This window comes from Protopterus annectens, chromosome 2.part0 (assembly GCF_019279795.1).
Source record: "Protopterus annectens isolate FY-2018-M chromosome 2.part0, PAN1.0, whole genome shotgun sequence".
Classification (NCBI taxonomy): domain Eukaryota; kingdom Metazoa; phylum Chordata; order Ceratodontiformes; family Protopteridae; genus Protopterus; species Protopterus annectens.
This window is the reverse complement of record NC_056728.1, coordinates 1,798,943,041-1,798,970,617: the sequence shown is the minus strand read 5'-3', so window position 1 is coordinate 1,798,970,617 and position 27,577 is coordinate 1,798,943,041. Positions and strand designations below refer to the sequence as shown.

Here is a 27,577-nt window from a genome sequence, read left to right as displayed (position 1 = left end):
CAGTTTTACTGAAACCATAAACTCTAATAGAAACACTGGCAACCTAGTGTCCTCCCTCTTAGACTAGTCAAAAGCATTTGGTACGGTTTCACACCAGTGCCTGCTTCATGCTTCATGAATCATCTTCCCTAGGACTTTGCCATTCATCTCTTAGCTGGTTCTGCAGCTATCTCACCAACAGACTCCAGGCAATAAAATAGAAATGAGATCTCTCCCCCTTTCTGTCTGTCTCTGTTGTGAATCAGGAATCTATTCTAGGTCCTTTACAATTCAACATATTCACTAATATCCTTCTCAAAGCTGCCAGAGAACCTCCATAGTCTAGTACGCAGATGGTGCATCTCGACTGTGCTCTAAGCCAAGTCTACTGCTACTTCTCAAGATAACTCAGAACTTATTTTCCTCATTTTGAGTCCTGGCTAGATTACTACCTTTTAAATGTTAAAAATACAAATTAATGCTGATTTTGCACAAATCCCTGTCAGTACAGAAACAATCCTTCAACATCACATCACCAAAGAATAACAGAATAGAATTAGTTTCCAGCTCAAAGCTATTTGGTGTCATAACTGACGATAAATTAAAATGCAATCAGCTTATCTCTCAAGCCATCAAGAAAACTCACCAAAGCTGAGCTTCCTCTACCAAAACAAACCCTCTCTCACGGACTCCTCTAGGAATTCTTTTGCAGCATCTCAGTTCACTTTTCTGTGCAGCACCCATCCTGACTAATCTTCACTCTACCTTACAAAATAAACTAAAGTCTTGATACAATAAAATAGTTTGCATTCAAGTTACAAAACCAGTCACACCACTTCCTAGCTCTAAAGCACCTACACTGGCTCTGAACTACCTAATTACCTTACTTACTCTCATCTGCTTATTGCCCATAAAATGATAAACAAATCTGATGCCTGCCTTTCCCTACAAAACAGTTCAGAAACTACTTGCCTCCTAGAAATCTCTGTTCACACAACAAATATCTCCTGACCAGGACCAAGTCTCATAGCAGTACAAGTGACACACTTCACTCAGCCTATGGCTAACAGTGGAAGTCCATCTCACTCACCCTAAAATAAGACAACATTACCTCAAGTTTCAAGCACAACCTAAAACAGTACCTAACCCCTTCATGACTTTGCTCAAGCTCCCATCCTGACTAAACCCACCCTTCTGTTTCTCTTGTATTACCAATATCTCTATTTATCATTCACCCTCTTTATGTTTCTTATCCATTGTCTCTTTTTTCTCTCTTCTTTCACCACCACTGCTGCTCTTCCAACTAATCATTATCAGCATCAACCCCCCTTTTCCCATTTTCTAAATGGGGTTGAGGTGTTTTGTCAACTGTCGCCATCTCTCTCGATTCATTGCCCCTCTCCTACCTTCGTTGACAGTCATGATTGGCTGTTACGGGTCTTCCTTTCCACAATTCATCCATCACTTTGCTGCTTGCCTTCATTTTCTCTTACCGTCTTCCTAACTGTTCCAAATTTTCTTCATCAGATTGTCTTCTGCTTTTCTGCACATATGCCTGAACCATCGTAATCTGTTTTCTTTGACCTTTTCTGCAAATGGGGCCAACTTTGGTTTCAGTTCTGATGTCATCATTGATTTTTCTATGCACAGTACACAACCTACCAGCCATCTCAGGTACTTAATTTCCATCACCTCTAACTTCCTCTAATGCTCTGCCTTCACTGCCCAGGTTTCTGTACGATACAGTAGTACTGGTTGCACCACTATTTTGCATACTTACTTGTCAGCTTCTTTGGCATTCTTCAGTCATACACTATCCTTGACAGTCTGTGCCAGTTGGCTGCAATCCATCTGATTCTAGCTTTGAAATCCTCATTCAGCCTTCCCTTCTTCTCAACCACCCCTCTCGGTACTTGAAGCTGTTAACCTCTTCCTCTGTTTTCCCTTCTATTTAATTTCTCAGCTTCTTCTGAATTCCCCCATTTTACTCCCCTTACATCAGTCTTATCTCTACTCAGTTTCGTCCTATGTGCCTTCAGTTTTGTATTCCATTCCTCTTCCCTTTGCTGAAGTTTATGCTATGGGTGTGCCTGTAATGCCACATTGTCAGTATAAAGCATTTTATAGAGCTGTTCCCTCTAACCTGTTTGCTAATGTAGTCCATCACCAGTATGAACAGCAGTAAGCTCAGAGCTGCACCCTAATACACACCCACTTCCACCAGGAACCCCCTTGATGAGACTGAACACTGTTTGTACTTGTCACTGGGTCCCAGTACATAGCCTGCACTAATTCTACCAATGTTTTTTGGGACTTCATTCCACCACAGAACTAACCAAAGCAGCTTTCTTGGAACCTTGTCTTAAGCTTTTTCCAAGTCTTGGAATGCCCAATTGGACTCTTTCCTCATCTGTAGCTTCTTCTGAACTATCTGTATCACTGAAAACATAAGTATAATGCCATGAGTACCCTCAGGACCCATTTCTGCCTTGCTGCTTTCTCTGACGTAATTTGCCTTAGTGCTGTTCTTCTTTAATGGCGGGTTCCTCTCTTCTGTCATCATAGGCTGTGTCTGGGGCAGTACAGCTTGTGTGTGGTTTTCTTAATTCAGAAGGTGCTGGAAGTACTGCTTCCATGTGCCTTTGATATCCTGTGGACTTGTAAGCAGGTTTTTGCTGTCATCCCTTATGAAGGCTGTCTGACTGTCTTTATCTTTCTGTCTTTGCCCTGCAACCTGATAGTGTTTTTGTGGCATCTACAAAGTCACCTTCCAAAAGCTGGTAAGAGTGCCTCTGATGAATTGTTCTTTGCTATTACAACTCCTCTCTTAGCCTGTTTTAGCCAACCAGTATTCCTTCTTAGCATGGCCCATCTTTTCTGTCTCCCACTTTTTCCTGCACTCCTCCTTTCTTTTGACGACTTCCTGGACTTATGCATTCCACCATCAGCTTTCCTTATGTACCTTATTTCCATACCTGGCTCTGTTGCATATCTGTTCTATAGTCATCACACATGCTGCTTTGAGGCACTGCCATTCTTCTTCCACTCCACCTATTTCCTCTTCTTCTTGAGGTGCTAGAGCCCTAAGTAATTCCATGAACGTTTGTGCTTTCTCTCCAGTCAACTTCCAGGCTTTCAGTCTAGTCTCTGTTGACCTTACAGCCTTCACTGAGCACTGCTTGCAGCTAATTGTGGCAACCTGTGGTTTATGCTGTATGCCAACTGTTTCACTCGGGATGATTTTGCAATCTCCAATTCTACCCCCAGTGCCCTTTCCTTACTAGGAGGAAGTCTACCTGAGTTGCATGTTGGCCACTCTTGTATGTGATCTTGTGACTATTTGTTTTGCAGAACCATGTGTTGGCCACAGTCAAGCCATTTGTCAGACAGAAGTCTAGAATGGCCTCTCTTTCTTTGCTTTTCCAGCTAACCTATCTCCTTAATCCCGTCCCACTACTACCTCCTCCTTACTCTCCTCATGTCCTAATCTTTCCACTGTTATCCCAACCTCTTCACTATCAGAACTTTTCTTCTTATGAATTTCTTGATTTTCTGCCTATACAACTTCCACCTCCTTCTCTGTTTCTGTTCATGCTGTACTGACATCCAGCCTCATTTACATCAGTATACATTTATTTATTTTATTTTACATTTGTTAACCAAGTTAGTCTGACTGAGCTTTTGGCTCATTTTCAGCAGAGACCCAGGGAGAAAAGCTCCTCAGGGAAAAGAATTTTACAAGAATAATTTACAATCAGCAAAAAATTATGAAACTTGTTTCATACCAAACATATGCCCACTATCATTACTCTTGTATTTCCAGCTATTACTTGTTAACATGACTTTGTTTTATATACAGTAATATAACTTAGAATGTATATGATAAATGTTTTACTATTATATCTCCATGTTACCTGCAAAGTAATGCTTAAAATGTTTAATTTGTTACTGTTATTCATTGTAAATGCCTTTTTGGCAGCCACCAGAATTAAACTTAACTAGGCCTTACTATATCTAGGCAATTCATAGGATCATAAGAAGTTACTAGGCTATTGAACCTGAGTTCATTATAAGCCTAGCCAAGAGTTTGACCCATGACAAGTGGGGGAGTCTCTGGGACACATATCTGTCCCTCCACCAAGTCCTATTGATGTCACAGACCAGATTGAGGTCACGCGTGCTAGTTACTCGAGTGGAACTTGACTTGCGAATATGCAGCAGCCCCATCAAGGCAGGGTCTGAGATTGCTTTGTATGTCAGACAGAGGTCGCCTCTGAGGAGTCTGTATGAAACTGAGTAGAGGGACAGGGCTTTTAGCCTGTCTGTGTGGGGTTGATATTTGAGGCCCTGGATTCTCCTGGTGGGGAGCCTCTGTGGTCTCTTCAGCTGCTGCATGTGCCTTGTGAGGTACATTCCGAAAGGGACGTTGTACTCAATAATGGGTCTTATAAGGGAAGAATACAGGGATGTTATGTCCTCTTTGTCCCTGGATGAGATACTCTTACGTATGAGGTGGGCAATGTAGAAGGCTTTCCATATAACGGAAGCAACATGGTGGTCAAACGTTAGGTTGCTATTAACCTGTGTGCCCAAATCCCTCATGACTGATTGTGTACTTAGGAAGTTATTAATGTGATAATTTGTGAGGATGGCACTCTCCCCAAAGGGGATGATGATGCATTTTTTGGTATTCAACTTGAGACCATGTTTCTAGCACCAGTGATTTGTTTGGGTAAGGCCCTCTTGGAGGATGCCCACATCACTAGGGGAATTGATGACAGTGCCCAGCTTGCAGTCATCTGCAAACTTGGTCACATATAGCTCACTGGTTCTGGCCTGCACCTCAGAAAAGTATACTGCAAGTAAGAAAGGCCCCAAGAGTGATCCCTGGGGTACACCGCTAATTACGGGTCTACTGCTTAAGGTGTCTTCCCCCTGTTTTGACTAGGTGGGTTCTGTCACTGAGCCAGTTTGCTACCCATCTGGTAACATATGGATTGATGCCTAGTTGCGAGAGTTTATCTATTATGCCCAAGTGGGGAATAGTGTCAAAAGCTTTGGCCAAGTCAAGATAGGCGGTGTGCACCATCTTCCTCTTGTCCATGGCTTTGGTGACTGTCTCAAAGAAGTCGACCATATTTAACAGGCATGACCTCCTCGTGATGAAGCCAAACTGTGTGGGAACGAGTGTTTGGAGGGTGCCAACTTCCTTGTTAATGAGGTCCATGATAATCTGTTCCACTGCCTTGCAGATCAAGATAGTTAGGCTGATAGGTCTTTAATTTCCCAGATCAGTGGATGCTCTACCTTTATGCGAAGGGATAACAGTGGCTATTCTCCACTCAGCTGGGATGAAGCCGGTACTCAGGCTTTGGTTGAATAGAGTGCCTAATGGTACCGCCAAGTTCCTGCCTGAGTTCATATAGGATACAGCATGGGATGTTATTGGGTCCAATGGAGGCTGTATTTTTTGCCTTTGAGAGGGCAGTGATCAACTGTTCCTTAGAGATAAGGGTTGGGGGTCAGGTACTGGAGATGTCCTGAGTTACTGTTGGGGGGACAGAGGGGTGAAGTTTTTGCTGAATCTGTCAGACAGCAGGTTGGCTATATGTACAACATTTTTGTCTATGTGGTGTCCTTGACCACCAGTTCTGAGCAGATCTGGGTGCTTCCTTTGAGACATATGTGAAGAAGACCTTATAGGTTCATAGGTAGGTACTAGTCTATCTGCCCGAGGGCATTTATAAGCTTAGCCAGAGTGTGTCTGCTTTCGCCATCCCATTGATTAATTAACTGATCCTCTGTCAAGCAGAGCCAATGAAGTGATCCCAGGGGTGTATTTTCTGTTACCCATCCACTCGTCTAAGTTTCTCTTGAAGAGTGTTAGCGAGGGGCTCTGCCTAATGTAGTTTGGAATTTTGTTCCAAAGCATGGGGAGTCTCTGTGACAGGAATCTATCCCTCCAGCATGTTCTATTTATTGTTGTGGCGAGGTTTAGCTCACTAGAGTGCTTAGCTCACAGTGACTTGGATTTCTTTAGGTGGAGCATGTCCATCAATTCTGAGTTAGACATGGCTTTGTAAGTCAGGCAGAGATCACCTCTGTGTCTCTAGAAGATGTGGCCAATTTGGACTTGAAGTTTGCTTTATAGGATTTCAGTAATTCTCTTATCTGCTTGTTCAGGCTAAGGAGAGATTGCTTCCAATTGGGCACCTGCTCCTTCTTGGTCCTGGACAGCAATTCTTTCCTTTTGTTATAGAGTTTATTTATTGCAGATATCCACCAGACAGGTTTACTCTTCCTTGTGGAGGATGATTTTGTCCTGCTGGGTATTCCTGATTCCATGCATCTATATATAAGTGCTTATATAGTACCTTGGCATAGATTTGGACATTGGTTCCAGTTCCTACAGAAAGGGAGGGGTCTGTGAAGCTGTTTATACCATCCCTCAGGAGGTTGTAATCAGCTTTGGAGAAGTTTTTTTTGTTTGATCCTAGCTCGGGGGGGGGGGGGGTTGGAGGAGATGATGACTTTGACGAAAGTGACTACTTTATGGTCAAATCTCACAAGGGAGGATGATAAATGTAGGGATGCTGCAGTGGTTACTCACGTTGGTTAATACCAAGTTCAAGATATTATCACCTCTTGTGGATGTATCAAATAGCTGTTAAAAGGGGTTTGCATTGACAAAATCGAAGACTCTCCGGGCATTTGTGTTCTGACATGAGTAGTTCTTCCAGTCTGTGTTTGGGTAAAGTCGCCCAGGATCACGGTAAAGGGTTGAATCTTGATAGAGTCAAAGAGGTCCAGATAGGTGAAGTGGGCATCTTGAGTCAAATTTGGGGGCCTGTAGCTAGCTATGATTTGAATAGGGTCTTGTCAATAGTTAACTGCACCTGGATTGTCTCACTGTGCGTCATACTGTTTGACCAGCCTGGAGGTGTGTATGTCTTTAATATATATTGAAACTCCACCTCCTTTTGGCTTTGCTGCCCACAATTTGTGGTCTGAATGTATCATAGGATGAGTAACTAGGTAAGGCTGAGGCTGCAGCTTTGAACTAGATTTCTTTGATTGCGCAAATGTCAGCATCTTCCAGGGTTAAGAATGCTTGCAACAATTGCAGTTTCATGTTTAGACTCCTAGTGCTTAACAGCATGACCTTTAATTTATGTTTTGTTGAAAAATTTATGTTAGTAGTTTTGACTGCATTAAATTTTCCTAAAAAAGGCATCATGGGGGAGGCAAGAGCCTTTGCCAGAAGCCTGAAGCCCAAGTGAGACAGGTGCAGGCCATCTGTGGCAAAGCATAATGGTCTGTCGATCATATCTTCCCAGGCTATCAGGTACTGGATCCCCCTGGAATGACACCAGAAACTAAGCCAATTGTTAAAGTCAATCATTTTCTTTTTGTACTGAGACATCATTCTGGATGATGGTAGAATGCTGCTTAAGGCTAGGGACATACCTGCCTGGAAAAACGTATTCAGCGAGCTCAAGCGTGTCTCACTTCATATAGTCCAGGGAGGTGTATCTCAAGTCATTCACGCCAACATGGACTATGACAAAGTCATAAAAGTACCTGTTGTTGAAAGACTTGAGTGACTGTGTGATTTGGCGGATTCTGGCACCTGACAAACAACTAACAGTGACTTTTTCCTTATCCAGCCTGGTGAGAGGCACATCTGTGTGTTTCACTGTGGAGTCTGTTATGACTAATATGTTGGGTTTACGGTTAAGCCTTAGTGATTCAGATCCTGTAGCCCAACTTAAACTTCTTTGAACATTTTTGATGCCACCAACAATTCTGTCTCCTGTTAATAAATCACATATGTCACCAATCTGTCAGTCTTTAGCTTGATTCTGTAATTCAGTAACATAAGCAACAGTAGTCTTTGTGGGACTTTGTACTGTTTGTGAAGAATCCATGGCAGATATGTAGCTTGTTTTTTTTATTGGCTCACAGTAACATTGAATTTCTCTCTTCACTGCAGTATTCTCTCTCTTCCTTTGAAAATTCATATGTTTTATACACTTTCAGGACTTTTTTTCCTCACAACATACAAAAGTGTATCTCACTGTTACTTTTTATCTCTGTCTCGCTCCTCTAATATAGTGACCACAGTCAGGAATAACAGATTTCCAGGTCCATAGTTCCCAGTTCTTAGAAGGATTGCTCTGTAGAAGAAGATGTCATTGAGACTGTAGTTGTGCCATTCTTAAAAAGAAGATGAAAGCTTATCTGCAGTTATTTATAATTCCATATAACATTTGTACTCAACAATACGAAGAGATGAAATTCTAGATGTAATGCTGTCAGGTCCATCAGTTTTACTTTCAAGCTGTTCAGTAGTCCATATGAAAGCAGACCACATGACATCTATATGAGATTCTGAAAAAGACTAAACATAACAATTATTTAAAGACAGGTAGACTTTGGCTACCAGTCTTGGGAGGTTGGCATAATGGTTAAGGTGCTTACCTTGTAAGCACAAACAGCTTTGTTTGATTCTCACTTGGGGGTCACTGGCAAGACTTAAAATGGTCCATTAGGGCAGTTAGTGTAGTTCTAATCTGTAATCTATTCATTTAAAGTAGTGTTGGTATTATAGCAAGTAGCATAGTTGCCTTTGATGCAGAAGGCTGTGGGTTCTACTCCCACACCATGTAGATGGGCTGCTGATACTTCAGTGCACTTTAAGGGAGGATAGAGATGCTGCACTCTTGAGTATGTCTTGTTAGATGCAATGCTATGATCCTCTTGTCAGTTTGCCAGCCATTCAATATTACTTACTTAATATAGACTTACTACTTCGCTCAATCAGTTCAAATTTAACCTTAAAGAATTTCTCTCCACACAATGGATATGCCCATGTCGTGAACCTGACTCACTACATATCTCATACCTTCTAGTCCCATATCCCTAGCCCATTTCCCTAATTGCAGATCTCTAAAACCTCTCTTTCCTTATAACAATTTAGGAAGATTCTCCGATTTCAGTCTATTTTCCAGTAATATAACAAAATCAATGTTTTGTGTATAACCTCCTGTCTGTCCTTGTCTTATATAACATCTATATAATTTTTCATTCCTGCATATATGTAGTAACTATACTTTGAATTTTGTAATTTAAACATGTACTTCCATTTTGTATTGGAGCTTTTCTCCTCGGGCCTCTACTGAAAACGGATATGTATCCAGCTAGACCAGCCCGGTTAACAAATGTAAAATAAAATAAATAAATAAATAATAAATATTGCAATATTACCAGCTTATCATTTTTTATCCCAGAGACTACCGCATCTTTGGAGCAGGCTCCCCATCCATGTGAAGCAGAGTTCCTTCCTAGCCCAGTTGTCGTGCAGCTTGGACAATTAGATGGGGAACAGGAAATTTGGCACCTATGTCTCTAATGGACACAGGCAGCCTGTAAATGTTTAATCTCCCAAGCTCCTGCTTACACTTATCAGGGTATCAGAACTTGTCAGAGAATTGGGATGCATAGCTAAGCTTAAAAAGGCCCTTGTGGTTCTTAGCCTAGTAAACAACTATGATCCTGTGAACCAGAACCTTTGACGTATTTGTTGCATTCTACAAATATAGGACCATAGCAGTAGTTCATTTCGTCATTCAAAGTCACTAGAGAATTAGATTTGCACTGTTAGCACATTGTTTTGAAAATCCTTCTCTTGAATATTACATTGAACCAACAGTAAGTGCTGTGTCACAGTGCTTGTTTCTCATATTCAGATTTGTAGTTATGGTAAATTCTGCTGAGTGGTTGCATTTCCTTCTTGTGTCCATATGTGTTTTCACCAGGGTTTCCGGTTTCCTTCCTCCTCCCAGAAAACATCCCAGTAGGTAAACTAGCAGTCCAACAAATTGTGTGTGTGTGTGTGTGTGTGTGTGTGTGTGTGTGTGTGTGTGTGTGTGTGTGTGTGTGTGTGTGAGTGAGTGAGTGAGTGAGTGAGTGAGTGAGTGAGTGAGTGAGTGAGTGACAATAATACATTGGTACTCCTTCTAGGACTAGTTCTATGCCTGCTGCCTGTTGTTTGATGGGATGGACTTCAGCTCTCCCACAACACTGAATTGGATAAAGCAAATACAAGAAAATGAATGAAGGAATATTACTAAATTGAAGAATAACAATGCTGAGTTAGCAGAGCTATCCCTTCCCCTAGGTAAATACACATTTCATCAAAGTTGCAACAGCTTTTCCATAGATTTATAGACTGAGGGGAAGGGCAGCCTTCATGTCTGCCTTTTGAGGCATACCGACAGCACATATTATGTTATAGTGTAGCTTTTATTGTCCTGCAGTTTTGAAATTGCATTACTGCCAACGTTATGTGAACCAATAAAACACACTATGTCAACATACATTAAACAAGTACTGAGCAAAATGATGCTTTGTCATATTATTGTACCAGTATCAGGGCAAAAAAGATTTAACATGAACTACTGGAAAATAAGAAGCATCCAAAATACTCAGTGATTGCTGTTGCTGACTAATTATAGAACACTCAGACTTTTAAATACATTTTTACTAAAAATTAAATAGAACTGACAAGGTTATGAACTTTGCACAATCTGTTGAATTTTAAATCATTGCATGCTGTGTTCATGCAATCTTAGAATTTTATGGATAAAAACAAGTTATTTTTTTACATGTTTGCGCTGATAGCTCCCTTCTTGTTCCCAATCCCAACATGCGCACCACAATGAAGGGTGAGCTCATTAGGTTATTGTTGCAGGCAGTACACTTAAATTCCTGTTGGTGTTGCCATTCCGGTGAGATGAACCACCTTCCTCCCTCCCCAAAAGATGGTTATCATCAGTTGCTTATTGCTGTACTCTCCTTCCTGGCCCATCCCACTCCAGTGCTGCTAGTGGAACATGGGTCTTCTAGACTGAAGTCAAATCTTTACTCATTATACTACAGGAATGGGCAAGATCCTTTTATGCAAAATTTAAGTTACTGAAGATACAGACCAGTTAAGCATGTCACATGACCATGGTGATGCTGGAAATCATTTAATTCATACCTGTAACTGCTTACAGAATTTGAACTGCTTGATGTACATAGAATTCTAATTAACAGAAAATTGTTTAATAAAAGTACAGTTGCTGAGTTCATGTGACTTCATCTGTTATCTGCAGGAGTCGAAGCAGCTGCATGAACATGAAGCTGTAGAAGGAGAGGAGATTGAAGCTCTAAAAGCAGAATCTGAAATGCTACAACAGACACTGAAAGACATTACAAAGGTGCAGCAAAACAAGTTCCAGGAACATGAAGTTCAATCTTTTGTCCTCAGTACTTATATTGTATAGAATTTAATGCTTTGTATTTTTTTCACTGGTGTCTTTTTTATATAACTGTAATAATACATGTTTTATTTATAGGCTGTTGTGTCAGACGCAGACAGCGCTGTCCATCTGAGCTTCTCTGACAGAACTGGAGACCTTCTTGAGGGGGATATTGGGGGGCAGTTTTCTTCAGTGCTTTGTTCAAGCCTGCGAACTCCATCACCACGCCGAAGAACCTCTCCTTTAAGAAGGAGCCATTCTCCTCGGCGTAGCTTGTCCCCTTCTTTCTCTGACTCCACCATTTCTGTAGTTCACTCAGCAATACAGAAGAGGCAGCTACAGATCCAGGTGAGGGTATATCACTTATGCTTACCATGCAGGATAAAACTGAAGAGAGAAAAAAGTTTGGATGTAATTTTGCTGGTGTTAATTGTGTTATGTTGGAATTAAAAAAATAACTTTTTCATGGCATTTATCTGCTCCACTGGAGACGAGGAATAAGGTCCTGACTACAGCCTTGATAACTGAAGTTCAATTAGTGGCACAGCTAACTGATGGGTCAGCATGGAGGATAGGCCTACATATCTGGGGGGGGGATAGATACTGGGCATTACCCAATAAATGCTGATGGAGGCTGGGACTCATGGGACGAATGCTAGGATGAGAGATGAGAGGGAACAGATAGGCATGTCCACCTTGTAGCTCGGTAGTGTGTGGGGCACTTGCTCAATATGTGGCCATTTCATTGCCCATTCATCTTACAAAGTTGCCTGTCAGCACATAGGGTGGTGTTATTAGACCATGCAAAAAAAATCCACATGGTCAGATGATGGCTTCTGTGCCAGTCCATCTTTCTATGTGCCTGAGTGTGTACAGTGTTTTTGCTACCCTGACTGAGGACCATAGACTATCTTTCTCAGGTCTGTCCCAAGAAGGGAGACCCTCTTGAAGGAGGGAAAACAGGGGTAGTCTCAGAGATTATGACTTGTGGCTGGGGTGATTGGGCTGATATAGGAGGAATGTTAGTCAGCCAAAGTTGGAAAAAAAAACTTTATGTAGTATTTGCAAATTATTTAGTGGAGAGATCTGGTAGATGAAAAATTGTGGGATTTCTGAAGAATTGTTTACAAAGAATGTTGTTACTGAACATGAATGGTAGAACTCTAGGCTTGTATGTGTATTGGTTACATCTTCAATTATTGCTAACGCATGTGTCTGTAATGGATATACATACATATATATATATATATATATATATATATATATATATATAGGATGTAGATATAGAAATAGATATCGAGGATTTAGGTTTCAGTATCATAACTGAAGCTCCCAGGGCTGTACACAGTTACCCAGCCCTGGTCACATGAAACCACCTACTCAAGTACACATATACCTTAAACATTCACTCATAAGTAAATGCCCTCATGCAGTCAAAAGAGGAAAAATTAAACATGGCTATGTAAGGGATAAACTGTATTAATTTCACTTCAGAATTGTGTCCACATAGAGAAGGGAGTGATCATTGAGAATGTAAGAACAAAATAATTCCTTGCTTTTTCTCCAGGATAATGTTATGTAAGAGTCATCAGAAACAAATTTTAAGCCTGTAGACATTGCTACAACATATAATGAGAAAATCAATATGGGGGACAAGGTACTGAGCAAATATGGTCAAGCAGACAAAGGCAAGCACCTGTGAATGGAGCACCTTAAGGGAACCCTATATATAGATAAGGGGTCTGCTTCACAAGACCGAAATCTCACTTACCCAAGTTTGATAATGCTGAGATGAAGAGGTCGACAAACCAATAACACAGATGTCCCAAAACACTGAATGTTAAGTTGTCTATCTCGCCTTCATTCTTGCTGGATGGGTTCGGAGCCGACCTTGGCTCCGACTCGGCCACTCTAAAAGCTCGAGAGTTGGTTCCACCGGCTCGAGGCTCCCCTTATATCCCACAATGCTAGGCGTGAGTTACCTCAGATCTCGTTTGCCGCTACAGCGATCGAGGTGTGTTTTCTACCGGCTCCAGGTTAGTGAAAGTTAGACTAGTTTAAATTCTTTAGACTTAAGCTAGCTTAGTGTATTTTTCTTTCCCCTTAGTGTAGTGGATATTATCCCTTCATATCCTTTATCCAGCCCCCTTTTTTCTAAAGAACTTATAGTTCTTTCCCTAAGGCCTTCGGGCCCTCCCTTCCCTATCCTTAGGGTGTGTATGTGTTGATTAGGGAAGTTTAACTTAATTACCTTTAGTTTAAATATTCCCTTTGAATCCCTATCAGTGTAATCTGTGTGTGTGTGTTTTTTCTGTGTGTGATTACACTTAGGGTCCTTGAGTATGTCCAAGGATACAAAGGTCTCAGGCTTCAAGAAGTGTGACTCGTGCTGTCAGAAAATGTCTCTGACAGACGGTCACACTTCTTGTGTGTATTGCCTGTGACCTTTGCACCTGCAGGACTCTTGTGCTGTATGCCATGGCTTCAGCCCTAGAGTCCTGCAGGAGAGAAAAAATAAACTCATTTTGAGGGGTTTAATCAAGCCTGAAGGTTCCCTCTCTGTGTCATCGGGGAAACCTTCTAAGGCTTCCAAGACCTCGGCTCCAGTTTCAGAGTCGAGGCCTAAGGCTTCGAAGCCTACTGCTTCATCGGCTCCGGCTGGAGCCGATGAGTCTTTGACTGCAGTATCTGTGGTTTCCTCGGCTCCGGCTGGAGCCGAGGCATTAGAGATTCCTGGGTCGGCTCCGATCAGACCATCGGAGCCGACATCTAGAAAGAGATCGAGGTCACCGTCCCTTGGCTCCGTTCATTCGGCTCCAGCGTCTCCCTTGCTGTCTGAACGGAGCCACAGATCTCACTCCTCAAGGTCATCGAGGCTCTCAGATCACGACCTCCAGAGGGTAGTGAGTAGACTTTTGAAGTCCGAGGCACTGGCCCAAATGCTCCAGAGTCCGACTCATCAGTCGATGCCTCAACTAGTTCCAATAAATATTCCTCCTCCGACTCCTTTGAGCTCGGGCCGGGCGTCTCGGGACCGAGACTGTGGTAGCGTAGGAGCCGATACAATTGTCTTCGGCTCCGTCGTCGGCTCCGATTTCTTCTTTTGAAGAATCTCGGCGCGGGCTTCCCTCGTCGGCTCCGGGGGGGTGAGTGGCATCGACCCTTGTCCGACCCCCCTCTCCCTCTCGGTGCTTCGGCGCTGGTGAGTTCGGCTCCGACATCGGCCTCGGAGCCATCTCTGTCAGTGCCGAGGGAGGTTCTCAGCTTCTCGGAGCTGGGACCTCTGGCTCTGCCGGACAGGGGTGCATTCGAGGTCATGCGGAGTGTGTTGGAACCTTGTTCGACTCCACAGTCGGCTCCGTCCGCCCCTCCTTCTTCGGTGCCTTTGGTTATGTCGACTCACTCCCTCATCCCAGACCGCAGAGAGCTAGCTCCTCAAGAACCCCCTGTGGGGATCTCATCCTCTTCCGATGCCTCCCCTGAATTGGCAGGGGAGCCCCCTAGGAAGAGAAAGTGTAAGAGGAAGCACATAGACTCACCTGAGTCTGTCACCTCTGACACAGATTTAGAGGATTCCGAGGGTTCCCCCCCGTTCCCCTTCTGAAGATGTCTCTTTTGCAGACATTCTAGAGATCCTGAAACAGAGGGGAAATTGGCCAGCCCTTAACCCTTCGGAGGATGAATCTGTGTATCTTGTGGCTCTCGCCCTTCCACCTCCTGGGTGTCCCCTCCCCCTTTGATCCCCTCATGCAGGTGGTTGGAAAGAAGGCCTGGACCGCTCCTGATTCAGTGGACCCTACCCCAGGAGACCTTCCAAATTTATAACAGCACCAACTGACAAGCAATTTCTCACAAAAGGTGTTTCTGTGGATGCTATGGTGGTAGCTGCTGCCACCAAGAAGGAACTAGCTGATCCTTCAGTGCCTGTTCATCCCCCTAACAAAGAATCTAGGTCTATGGACAGGTACGGGAAGCGGATGTTCTCGTCAGCGACCTTTGCTATGCGTTCGCTGAATTACCTATGCCATTTTACTCGTCTTCAAAGGGACTTGATCAAAGAAGCGAGTGACATGTTGAAGGATCCTATGGCTGCGGGGTTTCAGGACAAGATGAACACTCAGCTGGCTACCCTGAACTCCATAGCTAACTCCTCCATGCGCCTCCTCTCTTATGCGACTGATGGAGCGAGCAGGGCCGCAGGGACAGGAGTGGCCTTACGCAGGCATGCCTGGATGCGGCTATGCAACTTTGCGGACCCCTTTAAAACGTCATTCACTAATTCCCCGTTTGATGGATCATCTCTTTTTGGTCCTCAAGTGAAAGAAACCTTGACTAGGTGCGAGACAGATGGCAAGACTCTTTCTGCCGTCGGATTCCGTTTCTCCACTCCTTCTAGGCCTTACCCCAAAGGCCAGAAAAGTGGAAAAATGTGGTTCCGCAAACAATCTCAAGGGACTTCGCCTGGCGACAGAGTCGGTTCCCGCCAGAGGCAGAGGGGGAACAACAATGGTAGACGCCGCCCTAGAGGCAGGGGGTCCAGAACCAGGGCAATCGAGAAGCCTTCTCTGTTAAGCCCTTTCAGCATCCCTGAGGTGTTGCCCGACTGCCCACCTTCGGTGGCAGTCGTGGGAAGATTGTCACTGTACCCAGAAGCCTGGCTATCCCTGACTCAAGACAAATGGGTACAGTCCATCATTTCGAAGGCTATTCCATTCCCTTCTTCGCATTCCAAACCAATCAAAAAAATCCCTTCCAGATGTTCCACCGCTCAAAGGGATCTTGCAGCTTTGGAAATTTCAAAGCTGCTTGCAAAAGAGCAATACAGCCAGTTCCAGCAGACCAGCAAGGATCCGGAATCTACTCCAGGTTCTTTTTAGTTCCAAAGAAAACAGGGGACTGGAGACCAATTTTGGATCTCAGTATCTTGAACAAGTCAGTCAAGAAAACAAGATTTCGGATGGTCACGCTGCAGTCCATCCTTCCCCTATTGGGAAAGGGAAACTGGATGTGCTCTATAGACCTTCAGGATGCGTACTATCACATAAAATGAACAGACGCTCCAGAAGATTCCTCCGCTTCAGGCTGGGAACCAGTCATTTTCAATTCAGGGCCCTGCCCTTTGGTCTCACCACTGCCCCCCGGGTGTTTACCAAATGCATGGCAGTGGTAGCTTCTCACCTGAGACGTCAAGGATTCCAGGTGTTTCCATATTTGGACGACTGGCTCCTCACAGCTCCCACCAAGCATCTTCTTCTATTGGCCAGGGACTACACCTTTCGCATTTGTCAAAATTTAGGCGTTTCAATAAATTGCGAAAAGTCTGTTTTGTCGCCTTGTCGTACTATTACCTTCATAGGCGCAAATCTAGACACAGTCAACATGTCTGCTAGACTAACAGATCAGAGAATAACAGACATACACAAACTGGTCTCGCTCCTCTTCAGCAGCAACAGAATCAAAGCCAGGTTAGTTCTGAAAGTGTTGGGGATTATGGCAGCTGCCATACCTCTGCTTCCATTAGCCAGATTCCACATGAGAATCCTTCAATGGATGCTCTTCACGCAATGGTCATACCAGCAACTTCCGATGTCCCACACCATCATGATTACGCAAACATGCAGAAATCATCTTCTGTGGTGGATATCTTCCCCTCAGCTCTTGTTGGGAAGACCTTTTGTCCCTTCCCCTCCGGTTGCTACTCTGACAACGGACGCCTCCCTGATCGGGGGGGGGGGGGCATTATCAGGGCAGAACTGTCCAGGGCACATGGCAACCAGACGAATGCCACTTGCACATAAATGTTCTAGAGATGAGAGCAGTGCTTTTAGCGTTGCAAGCCCTTCAAGACTCTCTTCCCTTGGGAACGATAGCAATCCAGACGGACAATATGTCTGTAGTGTGGTATATCAACAAACAAGGCGGAACCAGGTCCTACCCCTGTGTCGAAGCACTCAGACTGTGGCAATGGGCGATTTCTTCTCAGCGGTTTCTGATAGCAACGCACATCCCCGGGAAGTCCAATCAAATCGCGGACAAATTGAGCAGAGCTATCCTCATGCCTCACGAGTGGTCTCTGAAAGACTCTGTTGTGAGAGAAATTTTTCTCAAGTGGGGTCAGCCTTGCTGCGACCTTTGCTACTCCCCAAAACAGCAAGTGCAGAGATTTTTTCACCCTATTCCCTTTACCAGGCCAACCCAGCAGAGACGCTCTAGTCCAAGTTTGGCCCCGGGGACTTCTGTATGCATTTCCTCCCTTCCCACTAATCTCTCAAGTGATACAGAAAGCTATCGCTCAGAAGGCCTCGTTGATCCTCATTGCTCCTTACTGGCCTCGACAGGTTTGGTTCCCCTTTCTTCATCATTTTCTGTTGGAGCGACCTTGGCATCTGGACCTAGTTCCAGATCTTTTGATCCATCAGTCGGGTCAGTTTCATCGCTCCCTTCCCTCTCTGAACCTCACTGCTTGGTTCCTCCAGTTCCAACCTTAGCCAGGCTTCCTCAAATATCTCACTCTGTTCGAGATATTTTGATAGCTTCCCATAAATCTTCCACTCGAAAGATTTATTTGAGTAAGTGGAAACGTTTTGCCTATTGGGCTCAAGGAAGGGACATAGATCCTTTCACTGCTTCCATCCAAATGGTCCTTGATTTTCTAGCTGAACTCTTCCATGCAGGTTCATCTCCATCTACTCTTAAAGTTCAATTGGCAGCTATTTCTAACTTTCATGTGGGCATTTCAGAGTCTGCCTTAATGTCCCACAAGCTTTGCAAAGCATTTTTGAAGGGAGTTTTTCTTCTCAGACCTCCTATAAGAAATCCTCCTCCTCCTTGGGACCTAAATTTAGTTCTTAGTTCTTTGATTCTTTCCCCTTTCGAACCTGCAGCCTCCTGTTCTTTAAAATTGCTATCATGGAAGACACTCTTTCTGGTAGCTATTACTTCAGCTAGAAGAGTTTCAGAACTTCATGCACTCAGCTGTCGACCTCCTTATCTGTTGTTCCATAAGGACAGGGTATCTTACTGAACCAACCCGTCCTTTTTACCTAAGATAGCCTCGGCGTCTAACCTAAATCAAAGCATTGACCTTCCTGTGTTTTTTCCAGAATATTCTAACAGGTCTGAACAGAAATTGCATTGCCTAGATGTTCATCGTCAGTTAAGGTACTATTTGGATAGAACCAAACAATTCAGAAAATCTGACCAACTGTTTGTCTCTTATGCAGAAGGCAGAAAGGGACTTTCAGTTTCAAAGGTATCATTATCTAGATGGCTAACATCTCTGATTTCCCTTGTTTATGAAATTAGACACCAAAAGCTGCCTAACAAACCTAAAGCCCATTCTACCAGAGCTTTGGCTACTTCTATAGCCTTCCAAGACAGACTGCCTATTGACACCATTTGTGCAGCGGCTACTTGGGCTACTCCTCACACTTTCATTTCTCATTATAAGTTGGATTTAGCTTCTAGGCATAGAGCTAACTTTGGTTCCACTGTTCTCAAGAGTCTGTTCCGTTAGGCCACCGGGACAAGGTGCTAGGACGGCCCCATCCAGCAAGAATGAAGGCGAGACAGACAACTTAACATATAGAAGTTATGTTCTTACCATAACGTTCCATGTTAGTTGTCTTCTTCTCGCCTTCTTCTTGCCCCACCCTCCTTCCCCTGGCCTGGACAGACCTAGAGGAGTTTTGATTGTGACCTCTCTTTCTACCACCTCTTACTTTAGGTATATGCTGCTGTGCATATTTTCCTGGATCAGGATGTAGGTCACCCTTCTCTTCTCCCTGGTTTATAGAGGTGGACTTTGTTTATAGTTATTCTGTTACTATTATAAGCTGGGCCTAGCTTACAAACGAGATCTGAGGTAACTCACGCCTAGCATTGTGGGATATAAGGGGAGCCTCGAGCCGGTGGAACCAACTCTCGAGCTTTTAGAGTGGCCGAGTCAGAGCCGAGGTCGGCTCCGAACCCATCCAGCAAGAAGAAGGCGAGAAGAAGACAACTAACATGGAACGTTATGGTAAGAACATAACTTCTATTTTTTCACTTGGCCACCATGTTGAACTTTGCCCCTTACCCCTGTGGTAGTGAGATCTCGGAGTTGGTGTATTTATTTGGGGGGTGTGGGGACGAAGCCCCCCCACATGGGTGGGTTTACCCTGCTTTGGGTTTAATTTATTTTTCAGGTTGGCCAACGGTTACTTACCTGGAGTGGAAAGTCAATGTTTCGGGATGTCTGTGATATGGGGTTGTCGGCTTTTTCGTCTCTGCGTTATAAAAGTCAGGTAAGTGGGATATGAGTCTTGTAAAGTAGACCCGTTGATAAGAGATAGTTATTGTAAAAGTCTTAATTGCTGTGCTGTTTCTTTGAAAGGATGTGGTTAGCTTCGACAACAAAATGTGGATGTGGATATTAATATCCTCTACATGAATTAAAGATCAGAGGAAAAAGAACCTTTGTTTGTCTTATTTATTGGTGTTTCATGAGGAATGCCATGGCATGCATAGATCAGTCTGTATTTGTTGCAGATTATGATGCATTATTTAATGGGGAAAGATAAGAGGATTAGACTGCAGAATATTCCTACTCACCAAGTTAACCAGCTAAGTGCCATTTGTAAGCATCATTGACTCCAGTACAAAAGGAGATGCTGTTTAACTGATTGTTTTGCTTCTGACAGTGGAAACCTATGACAAAGTGGGCACTAACTGTTACCAGAAAATTGCATGTTGTATCTGTTTCACTATTGTTTTTTTCCTGGTATTTATTTTAAAAGGTCGCATTAGATAACATGTCCTGAGCTATAGCAGAATAGTTCACTCCCAAATGTTGGGGATGCCTATCAGCCTGATGTTTTTATTTTCTACTGCTTGACTGCTCTGGCACTTCTTTTGGGCTATTTGTAAGCAACAGCATAGTTTTCCTGTTTTAACATAACTTTTATCTATCTCGCTGTTAGGATTTGCGTGGGAAGTATGAAGCCCAGCAAGACATGTTTGCATCTGTAAAGAAACAGTTGCATGACAGTGAAAATGAACGACGCTTGCTGGAACAGAAGATCTTGGAGCTGAAAGAAGAGATAGAACTATCATCAAGGGCTAAAGATGATGCCAACCGGGATGCTACTCGATTCCGCTCCTCTGTTGACATCTTGGGCAGGTAGGAAGTTTCACTCTGCGGGATAAGAGTGTTGAAATAAGTACAAGAAGTAAATACATTTTGAATTTAGAAGTGAGATTACTTGTCTAGTCAGAAAGCTTTGCACTGATAAATCCATTGCTAAACATGAACACACATCATAAAAATAAACACAATTGTTCAGAAAAAATAAACATATAAAAGGCATTTGTGTCATTGTCTTGGGTATAAATTTTAGACCGCTTGCTCTTACTGACTCGGTCTGGTAAACTAATGTCTAAATGCCAGTGTAGACTGAAATTGCTTAGTTAACTTTTTGTGTTCTACTGTCTTTGAGTATGCATAACACTTGTAATAGTGATGGAATGTTATTTGGGAATGGGGATTAAAGTTGTTTTTTTCAGTTCCAGCTGATCTTCACTGAAGATGGCTGCTTCACCTAAATGCATGTCTGGAAAACACTGTACAGTCTTTCCTTCAGCATCACATGCTGTTATTGATTTGTCAGTGTCATGGCTCTAGATGATCATCACTGTTGAAGTTGCACACTGTGCAAAAATGGGAAAAAAGGGGTTGATGATGAATGGATGTGCCATATGTCAGAACATGTACCACTTCTTCAACATTTGTTCACCATTATCTTTTCACACAGAGCTCTTGAAACAGTTGGTTAATCACTATTGTTTATAAGTCATGGGCTTGATGTCTAGAATTAAGCTGACTTTATTCATTTTCATGCTTGTGGGTGATATGTCTAGCTGTATGTCATATGATTGAGACATTTGCTAGATATTTCTAGTAGCAGACAGCATCGTATCTCTTCAGGTAACATTGCCAGTTTTATTCCACAGTATATAAACTATATTGTTCAGAACCCTCTTTCACCATTTTCCTGCTGTTGCCCAGGATCCCTGTCTTGCCCTATGCTGTGATCTTAAAAAAAGATGTTAGTAGATGTTCCAAATGATGCCCGTTTTTCCACATCATGACAGGCAGTATTTTGTTAACAGAAGGTTGTGAGCTATGATGAGAATGGGCAAGTCGTCTCCCAGGCCCATGATTACACTTATTAAGGGTATCGAAACTTGTCAGACATTTGGAATGCATGGCTAAACTTAAAAAGCCCCTTGTGGTCATTACCCTATGAATTTATACCACTTAACTCTTGCCCTCTTCCTGTCCCAGATAAATTCTTTCAACTCTTTTTTAATAATTGTCCACAACTTATATGGTTGATAAAAGTATGCCTGACCTGTATATAAAACTAAAAGGACTAAAAACCCATTCACTGCTTGTATTTTAACTTACTATCCATACATATACATATATATATATATATATATATATATATATATATATATATAAACAACAGCTTCCATTTTCTCATTTTTTTGTATTATCTTTTGTTTAGTCTCTTCCCATATATCATCGGCTGCCATAAGAGAAACCTTTTTAATCCATACTGCTAAATATTTCATCTTATCCTGTTCCCATAAATGTACGTATTGCTCAACAAATTCATGTGTGGGTACATAGTTTATGGCTATAGCCTTTATTTTACCTTCATTAATTTTATATACTGAAAAAGACCTGAAACGGTCTCAAAATGTTCCACAGCACTGAAACGTCCTTTTCTGGAAGTAACCCATCTAAAATAATATCATCTGCGAATAATGTCAACTTTTATTCATTACAGTACCGATTATATCCTTGAATTTCTGAGTCCCTTAATTTGTTTTCCAGGGGATGTAAATGTAAAGCAGATAACAAAGGCGAAAGAGAACACCCCTGCCTGTTTTTTTATGTACAAATACACCTTATAGGAGCGGAACCCTTCCACTTTAATTCTTGTCTCTGATCATTAATATATACTCCTAATTAACTTTCTTATTGTATCAGGGAATGTGGTGCTGTGTCGCCTCACAGTAAGACGCTGTCCGGTTCGATTCTCAACTAGAGCGTCTTCTGCGTGGAGACATGCATGAATGGGCATTCCTTCATTGAAGGTTGTGCTTCAGGCTTGGCAAGCCAGTACGTAAAAATCAACTGCCAATCATTAGCGGACCGGAGTTCCGCTGTGGTGACCCCTAACCGGGAAAAGCCGAAAGACACAAACAAACATTGTATCAGGGAATGCAAATGCTTCCATTTCCCTACTGATAAAATCCCAGCTTACTGCCAGATGCTAACTCTGCATCAAGACCCACCAACAACAGCATCATTTTCTTATATTCTACTTCCCTTTGGATCATCATTGTTCAATTAATATTATCAAATATTTGCCTCCCCTCCACAAAATCACATTGATCAATATCTATCAATTTTTGCAATACCTTTGCCATTCTTTTAGCTAGTATAGACATAAACACTTTATAATCATGGTTTAAACTAGAAATGGGTCTGTATGAATATGGGTCTGATGGGTCTTTACCGTCTTTCAGTAATATAGCCGCTAAAGCTTTCTTCCAAGATGCTGGTGCTTCCCCTTTTTATAAAATACTACTAAGTAAAATTACCTAGATCTTTATCACTTTTTTTCTGTTAACTTCCACAGGAATATCATCTGTTCCTGCAGACTTCCCTGCTGATTGATTATACATCACAATTATCTCATCTCCTCTTAATTATTAGTTCTTGATACTTATCTTCCTCTAATCATGTCATAATTAAGTCTTCCTTAAATATTTCCCATTTGTGCTCTTTCTTGGTTTCCACATTCCCCTGCTTTATACAAATGTTCATACAATTTCAGAAATATCTGTAATAACTATATTTGATCTCTGTTTATTTTTTCTTGCCATAGGCTCCCTAAGTTTGGTGACGACCCTTTCTACTTTCTGTTCCTACATCATTGTGATAAAAGTTTTTGTGCTCTGGAGTTGTCAAAAAATAGTTGCTTAGCAGCAATCTTTTTAAACACGTGCATGTTATCCAAATACTCCTTCGTCTTGTTCTTTGAGATTCCTCCTATTCTGCAGTGCTCTAACCTTTGTCATCCCCTCTAAATAATTCCTGTTGTTCTTTGTAGTCAGTTTTGCAGTACTGATTCTTTGGTCCTAGTACCATGCAGCAGCCTGTGACCAGCCCAATATCCAGAGCCTTTACATCATCCCTAGCTGACAACTGACATTTGGACATCAGACATAAGAAGGGCGTCCATCTGCGCCATCTTCATTTCTTTCTATCTGTGCAGTTTGATGCACTTCTTATTTGTTCAGTGTGTCCACAGCTAGTCAGTTTGTTTGTTCAGATAAGTACCCATTTGGTGAAATTTCTTTATTTAGTTAATGTTCAAAAAATCAACAATTGCTTAAAGCATGGGAAGGAAATTCCGCATAAAGGTTTTTATTCATTTTGTCTGTTCTGCTGGGGTATAGGCATAACATCTCTAACTGTCTTGACTGTGCAAAATTCAATATGAAAACACTAAAATGCAGGGCAGAGGTACTAGCTGCCCATATGGAGTCTTCCTCTTTAGTTTCCCAATCCACTGCTACCACAGTGCCTTTTGCAAACTCTGGCACCAGCTAGAGCCATTCCAAGAAAACAGAAATACAGAAAGGCCAAGAATAATTCCTGTTACTTCTTAACCATATTTCCTTTATTTCTACCATATTTTTCAACTTCATTTTCATTTTATCCCACTCACTAGTTATCCCTTCCAAAGAAATGTCTATCATCTCTATTAAATAATATCCACTACCCATTCCTTGATTTCTTCACTTTTTAACAGGTAGGTGGAAAAGTGCCAGTGTCTCATTTTTACTTCATTATCCTGCATTTTTATCTTAGTTTTATTGGTGCATGATCTGAAATAGATATTGCATGTGTGTTGAAGTTTTCAATTAAGTGCACATGCTCCTATGAAATATAAATTCTGTCCAGTTTAGCTCAGTTATTGGACCTTGGGGAATAATATGTAAATTCTTTTCAAGTTACTACTACTTAATTAACATCTTCGATACCAAATATTTTCATAAATGTCTTCAGAAATGTACCCTTTTGTTATAGTTTCCCTTCTAGGTTCAACTGATACATTCTTATTATTTTAAATTAAGTTCCATTCCCCACCTGTAAGTAATATTCCCTGCTGAAAGCTGATTATTTTTCCCAAATTTTTCTTGAGTGCCATAACAGCAGTTTTTGGTGGAATGTAAATACCTGCCAGCATAATCTACCTCCCTTGCCATTAGTCCCTTGCTACCACAAGTCTACTATTATTGTTGTTTTCCCTTCTTCTATTTGTAGTTATGCCCCTCTAGTAATCAGATTGTGTACTCCCCTTTTTTTCTTTATCCCAGATATTTTGATGAATATCCATCCTGATATCCTTTTTTGCCAAATTCACATGCTCTTTTCTCTCTAAAATGTGTCTCCTGCAGTATTACTTAATATAATTCAATACTCTTTCCTTTTTGTCTCTATCTGTAAGATAATTTGCATTCCAAGAAAGTATGTCTAGAGTAGCCATTATTTTAAAAGGCTATTGTTCCCACCTGTTATGTATGGTATTCTTTAAAACATGTATTTCCAATTTTTGTCTTACATGCACACATGTGGCCGGCTGAACTTTTACACAGTTGTTTCTTCTCATCCCCATTTAAACCTATGTCACATTTTTCAAGATGTTTTGCTTTAATGAAAACCCTCAAAAAACATTTTAAGAACAACCCCATTTGCTTTTTAACTTAGAACAAGCACACAAAACTGTGAACATTTTTATGAAATGAAGTTTAACCCTCCAGATAAGAAATATTTCCCCAAATCAACATCTGCTCCCACAGGTATTACCTAATCTAAAATTAACTTACCCATGCTAAAGTACATATTACACTTTAACACTTGCAGTGGTCGCTGTCTCTTCTTTACTTAGCTCTTTTCCCATCCCAGGTGCTAAAAACAACTTGCAAGCGTTTAGAAAACATTAACTTTTAGCTCTAAGAAAAATGAGCTTAGTACCTTCAAATAAAACTTTGTTGTGCCCTATTCTGTTAAATACATTAAATCATTAAGGTTGCTTGGGAGGCTACTTTTTCTTATTCCCTTCCCACAATTTCAGACTTTATTTTTTGATGAACTGCTTGCCATTGTACCAGTAACCTTTGCATTTCCCTTAACAAAGAATGTTGAGACCTCTCAAGATTAATTGCTCCTGCAAGGCAGCTCAACGTAATATGAAAGCGTTTATATCACGTTATCGAAATATGAAAATAGCGAACGCTATTTCATCGGCCCCAAAACATCTAAACATGAAAATATCGAACATTCAGAGCAGCAAATTTTTTCCCATGGAAAAAATGTGCTGCTCCGAAACACATACACACAACACAAGGACATCAAACAAACAGCAACCACACACATACACTTAAATTCCTACATCTAATGCTACACAAAACTAAACATACCCTACTATCTACCCACTTACCTTAACCCTAACCCTAAGGTCCGGCACTGTCACACACTCACCTAACCCACGCCCTAACCCTAACTCACTTAAACCGCCCCTAAACTTAATGTACAAACAATCGCACACTTACCTGAACCCAACCTGTAACTTTCCACCACAGCGCTAAGAATAGCGAAGTCACAGAAACGGCCAACCAAATTCTTTCCTGAGGAAAGAATTCGCTGTTCTGCAGCTTCACTGTTCTTAGCGTTCACTGAATAGTGTTCGATATCAGAACATTCGAAGTTTTAATAGTTCAATGTTCTGCTATAGACCTATGTGAAAGTAGGTAACAATGAGAAAAACAAGCAATTAACAACTTTGCAGTTACAAGAAGGATTCTTTGTAAATTTCACTCAGAACAATATGTACAAAATTAGCCTGACCAGCTGCCTTCAGCTGCAGATTTCATGTCTCCCACTGAGAGTATTTGGTAAGGGAAAAACAACAAGCTAATGTCTTTGCAGATGCAAGAAACTTAGCATTTTCATGCCTTTTGTAATTTTGTCTTGTCTTTCAACCCTGTTTGCTTGCAAAAAACTTGTTTATATCATAAGACAAAGACATTAATCTAGACATCCAGCCTTAAGGAAATTATTAACTTAATTCTACATATAATGTAGACAGTACACATATACATCCCAGGCAGCCCTGATCACAGCATTATATTAACTTAAACGTGATTCTGTGTATTCTTTCTTATCTTGTTATAGCCTGTATTCTTAAAAGCACGTATTTACTTTAATATCTTTACCATATACAAAAATTAATAAAATGAACCTTTCTCCTTGGCTGCACCCTATTCAAAACTGCTTTACAATATACATGCAGTTTATGTGTCATTAAATGTTTTATCCAGATACTAATAAGAATAAACTTTTTTTTTTATTTATAATTACTTTGTTTCCCCCTTTTGTGTCTTTCTAAACATTAGTGACATAAAATAGGTTATATGTTTTACAGTCTACCCACAAGTTTTACAGTCAGCAAAAGACAAGTCTTTCTCGGCTACTTTATCTTGCAAAGGCATAATTCATAAATGTTATTGATGCTTTATAGTATTCCATTTATTCACTAGTTTCAGTGCTGCTGGGCTTCGTTAGCTTCATCCACCAACATCAATCTCTGGTTGAAATCCAAGGTATTCCTGATTCTTCTAGTCGACTCCTGTATTTTTTTTGGTCTCGTGTGTATTTTCCTTTGGAACAATGGAAACAGTTTCAGTGCCGAAGTCTCTCTATTAGCTTTTTTCTCAGAATAATGAGAAGCAGATCCTCATTCTGCTTGCTGGCTCACTTTTTGTTGGATTAACTTTGTTTGTTTCTTAGCCTGTTCTGCATCAAGAAATGTCTTTGGTCCTCCAGGAAAAATATTCTGAAGACAACTGCATGTAGCCACTTGAATTTTACACCTGCCTCTTGACATTCCCTGATTGCTGGGATAAAATTGCTAGTCTTCTTGGTGTAGAGTGAATCACCATTTTACACAGGCACTCTCCTTTCTGTCACAATTTTGTTAGGATCAGTTTCTTTCTAATGGTGATTGCATCTTTACTAATATAGGTCTTGGCTGCTTTCTCATGGCCAAGTTTGGTGCGTACACTCGATATGCCCCTTCAGTTAACAAATCCTGGTGTGGACTGCCAGTGTAGTTGCTTATGTGTACTTCCAATTTCTCTTGTCCATCAGAAAATATCAGTTTTTCTCT

The 27,577-nt window shown here is 41.6% G+C and overlaps 1 protein-coding gene across 1 annotated transcript in view; it reads left to right on the top strand.

Moving 5' to 3' along the window:
• The window catches only part of CROCC (ciliary rootlet coiled-coil, rootletin), a 2,018,646-nt gene that overhangs the window by 739,451 nt on the left and 1,251,618 nt on the right, over positions 1 to 27,577 (top strand). Inside the window, exons 10-12 of the mRNA XM_044061829.1 lie at positions 11,139 to 11,243; positions 11,382 to 11,633; positions 20,246 to 20,445. Of these exons, the coding sequence (XP_043917764.1) occupies positions 11,139 to 11,243; positions 11,382 to 11,633; positions 20,246 to 20,445 (557 nt within the window). The remainder of the gene's footprint in view (positions 1 to 11,138; positions 11,244 to 11,381; positions 11,634 to 20,245; positions 20,446 to 27,577) is intronic.